At 42.7% G+C, this 4,706-nt stretch overlaps 1 protein-coding gene across 1 annotated transcript; it reads left to right on the forward strand.

Annotated features, from left to right (window-relative positions):
- The first annotated feature begins 886 nt into the window (after window positions 1–886).
- Window positions 887–2,858, forward strand: gdf6b (growth differentiation factor 6b). The gene is made up of 2 exons (XM_005739786.1): window positions 887–1,338; window positions 1,540–2,858. Exons 1-2 carry the CDS (start codon window positions 921–923, stop codon window positions 2,430–2,432), a joined length of 1,311 nt encoding a protein of 436 aa, XP_005739843.1. The 5' UTR covers window positions 887–920; the 3' UTR covers window positions 2,433–2,858.
- The last annotated feature ends 1,848 nt before the right edge of the window (window positions 2,859–4,706 follow it).

A 4,706-nucleotide genomic window follows, 5' to 3' on the forward strand; every position in this document is an offset into this window, starting at 1 on the left:
TGCTTCAGTAAACATGAAACCATAGTGAAGCCCAAGATTTAGCAGTGAGGTAATGGAGCTGAGATTTGCGCCATGGATACAATGTAAACAAATTATAAGGACAAAAGCGTTGGGCCACGCCTCTTGATCTTCGAATTCAGGTGTTTTCAGCCCCACGGGTGTCTACAAATGTTTTTACTGAGGATGTAACTTTAAATATTCCCACCATTAAGAACATTTTAGAAGGGGCTGTAATAAATAATTTTAATGTCCCAAAATTAATTTTAAAAAATGAAATAAAGAAATAATGAACAGCATCGTGACGCCTTTTTTTCATACCATGCAGAAAAGTGTAGTATAGTTACGCAGTTATGTCTTTCTTTCTAGAGTCTATTCTAGTCATGAATCTCAAATATGAGGATATCTGAATAATGTGTGGATTATAATAATTATTTCTATCTGCTGAGCACAGACTCTGTCCACGGTGCTGAAGGACGTTGCCTCTGTGCGCCTTTCGTCTTTCGCATCAAAGCAGTATCTCTTTGCTTCACTAGAGGGCATTACACTCCACAATAAACACTAAAGAAATAATGCACCGAGGCAACGTTACAGGACTCGTTCTGCAGAGAAACTTCCAAAACTCAGGCTTAAAACTGAAAATCAAATCAATTCCGATTCCATTTAAGCAGGTTTGGTGAGAGCGAGAAAAGTCAGCGCAGTTTCATGCACCATAGTCTTTTGAGCGCACATCTGTCTTTCCGTGAGGAGGGTGGGGGGTGTCAGAGGAACAATTATCTTTACAGCCTAATTTGCCCTCTCCTTTAAGCCTTTAGAACAATGTAGGCGTGTCCTCGTCTCCTGTGTTTTTTAAACTGCGCGCCGCCTGTCCCTCTGAGCTGTGCGCACTTTGCGGAGCAGCCACTTGCTGCACACAGGAGCGGATGCAGAGTCCAGCTCTGGTCCACCCCGGCCACAGCTCAGGCTCCGACTCAGACTCAGGACGAGCGCAGAGGATGGATTTCTATCACTTCTCTTTTCTTTGCGGGGCTCTTGTGTTCGTGTGGGGCATGCCCTGTTTCCAGACTCTCGTTATTTTCCCTCCAGCTGCGCCGAAAAGCAGCAAAGCGGCGAAGATTTTTAATTCACAAGAAGCGTCTAAATATTTTAAGGAGTTTTACGCTCGACCCTCACAGGACAGATACAACAAAGCAGCACCTAAAGACTTAATTGAGCCGCATGACTACATGTTGTCTATTTACAAGACATTCTCCACGGCGGAGAAGCTGGGTCTCAATGCCAGCTTTTTCCGTTCTTCAAAAGCTGCAAACACTATTGCAAGTTTTGTGGACAGCGGACAAGGTATGTGGAGCTCTGCCGCGTGTGTGAGTGTGTGCATGTAGGTAGTATTGCTGGTTCACCTGTGACTCATACTCTGTCTCCCAGTTTAATTCAGTGCAGACTGCATTTGGGATATTTATCTGTCAGATTCCACATCTTTGTGGTATGTAGATCATCTCAGTGAGAAGGCATCTGACCCTGCTGTTTTAATGCTTTCCACAGATGACCTCCCACTCTCCCCTCTGAGGAGACAACAGTATCTGTTCGATGTCTCAACCCTCTCAGAAAAAGCGGAGGTGCTGGGAGCCGAGCTCAGGATTTACACCAAAGCGTCTGGGAATTTCAGGATATCGGAAACAGAGCCTGTCGACATCCAGCTCCTCTCCTGCCACGACCAGCAGCTGCTCGACTCCAAAACACTGGACCTGCAGGGTTCCCACAGGCCGAGGTGGGAGGTGCTGGACGTGTGGGAGATATTCAAGGAGCGACAACACCTGAGCCAGGGGAAGCACTTCTGCCTGGAGCTCAGGGCCGTGCTGGACAATCCTGAGAGGGAGCTGGATCTGCATCTTCTGGGACTGCACCGACATGGGAGGCCTCAGCAGAAGAAGGCCATCTTAGTGGTCTTCACCAGGTCAATGAAGAAGCAGACACTCTTCAGCGAGAGGAGGGAGGGGAGAGCCTTACAGGGCCTCGAGAAAAGCCCCAAAGAGAGGGGCCCTGGCACTAAAGCCAGCAGGAGACGCAGGACTGCTGCATCCAAAACCCGCCATGGGAAGCGACATGGCAGGAAGTCAAAATCCAGGTGCAGCAAGAAACCCCTGCATGTGAACTTCAGAGATCTGGGCTGGGACGACTGGATCATCGCCCCGCTGGACTATGAGGCGTACCACTGCGAGGGGGTGTGCGACTTCCCCCTGCGCTCCCACCTGGAGCCTACCAACCACGCCATTATCCAGACTCTGATGAATTCAATGAACCCTAGCAACATGCCTCCAAGCTGCTGCGCCCCATCCAAACTCAGCCCCATCAGCATCCTCTACATCGACTCAGGAAACAATGTGGTGTACAAGCAGTACGAGGATATGGTGGTGGAGTCTTGTGGTTGCAGGTAGTACGCCCAGCAGGGGTCGTGGCTTACCTTGACCTCCTGGGAATTGAACTGCATCGCAGTCAACGTGGAGGAAAGCCTGTATCTGAAACAAAGAGAACTTTAGCAAGATGGAGACATCAACTATAGTTGAAAAGCAGTTTTCTTTCAATTATGCATCCAACACAGTCATCTTGATACCTCAAACATCTCTTTCTGTCCATCTCCTCACCCTTTTTTTTTTAAAGAAAATCAATCTAGTCACTTGAAACTCTGCAATTACCACAGATTTGTGGACAAATAAATATGCATCTCATTGCCAAATTAATAAAATACTAAATGCAAAAAGTTGAGCATGTTCTTGCAAAGATTTTGATGAAAAGGATGATTTCATATCTGTATGCTAAACCCTGCAGCTTGGTCGTGTCCTAAAGAAATAAAATTTATGCAAACAACCACACAAAGGTAGTCCAGATAAATAAATCCACCCTGCAATAAATGTGGATGTAAATGTATTCAGAAAAGGCATAAATATGTTATCTTTACAAAAACAGGTTCTGGTAATACAAGCTAAGTATACGCAAAGTGGACGTTATGTGGCTGTCTGTTCACAACCATTTAATAACCAAATGTGTTGTCATAGTTAGTCAAACACAGCAAAGAAGCAGAAGCCACCACCATGTGTAAATATCAGTGTATTTGCTGATGGTCTATTACCTGTAACAAGACTGATACAGGTGATGATTCAGACATGCAAACTTTCCACTTTATGATGAGCTCAGCTCCTTCTGGAAGTTAGAAGCGTGAGAATGGTTTCCATACACAAATCCAGGAATCTTCAACAAAGAATAAACCTTCAGTTAATATACTGAACCTTTCAAAAGATCAAAAGATTGGATAAAATTAAATGTGTAATTTGTATAACTTTTAGACTCTTTATATAAAACTTAAAGGATTTCGAAAGGAAACTATATTAGCAATGAATCACCCACAACAATAAAACCATCTGCCAAACTTGGACACAGCTCTAACCCATGAGGGCATGGAGACAGGATGTCTGGTACCAGAGACCTGGTTCTAAAACATTTTAAAGAAGTCAAAAAACAGCTTTTAAGCGATTATTAACAATGAAATAAATATCTACTTTGAGTTTATTAAGCAGAGGTGTATGTCATCAGTGTGGTAACTTCATTCTTAGTTTGTTTCATATCTATAACATCCACTTTGCTCAGACACAGTGGCAGTGGCTCTTTTGAGCTCTGTTCTTTAAATGTGATGCTTGGATTAGAATGGGAGTGGGGAGTCTGGAGGTTAAGTCAATGATCTGAGCTCCTTATCATATTCTTAGGTAGTTGCTTCGGTGTAGATGGGCATATTGTGCCCACTGCCATCGAGGAGTCTACCTGTTATCTTACTTGTCTAATGAACATCCACATGAAAGCCAGAATCTTAGGTTTCCCAGCAGATCGCTGCATTGTATATGGTTTATGTTATTCCCATCAGCTGTCAGTGGTTTTATTGTTTTGGCACAATTTTTCTCTGGTCATTTTCAAAAGAAGGCCTTGGAGTAAAAAAAAACAAACTATCCAGATCTCTTCGTCTGTTAGCTCAGTGGTTTATATGATATGTAATAACTTTACATCCAGTTTCACTAGAACAATAAAACGTGTCCAGTTAGTTAATATAGAATTTTTGTTGACTGAACAAACTGACTGATTCCGCTCTTTCCAGCTGTTTCTTCTGTAAACCAAATCATTAACTTCAGGTAAACATGTTCCGCATAATGGAAGTTTTGATTTTTATCCCTGCCAGGATTAAAATAGCAGATTTTCAGCACCTGACATGGCCTATGACTCAGGGAACGTCTTCCGATCGACCAACGTTCACATCTTTTCATCAAAACCATCGTGGGGTTTCGCACCGCTTTATGTTTAAGATGATTATATAGATGCAATAACTTTGTCTGTAATGCACTGATGGTCAAAGGTGCCATGTGTAAATATTTGGTATGGAAATAATAATTTAAGTCATGTGAGTAAGTTATTGCATTTACTTTGTCCGCTTTGTTCTGTTACAACTTCCAGACGGCGCGAGTCACACATCTGGAGGTTCAGGCTCAAATAAACACACATGGGTAATGTTTTTGTAAAGAAATGTGACAGATTGTGAAATATCAGATTTCTATCAGTGTTTTTAATGTATATATATAAACAGGAAATAATTATCCACTGAGACAAAAAAGAAAAAAATATTATTTTTGGTGTTGTGTTTATCTTAGCGGCACATTTTAACTTTTCAT

This window comes from Pundamilia nyererei, unplaced genomic scaffold, assembly GCF_000239375.1.
Source record: "Pundamilia nyererei isolate P.nyererei 1_Seehausen unplaced genomic scaffold, PunNye1.0 scaffold00093, whole genome shotgun sequence".
NCBI classification, from domain to species: domain Eukaryota; kingdom Metazoa; phylum Chordata; class Actinopteri; order Cichliformes; family Cichlidae; genus Pundamilia; species Pundamilia nyererei.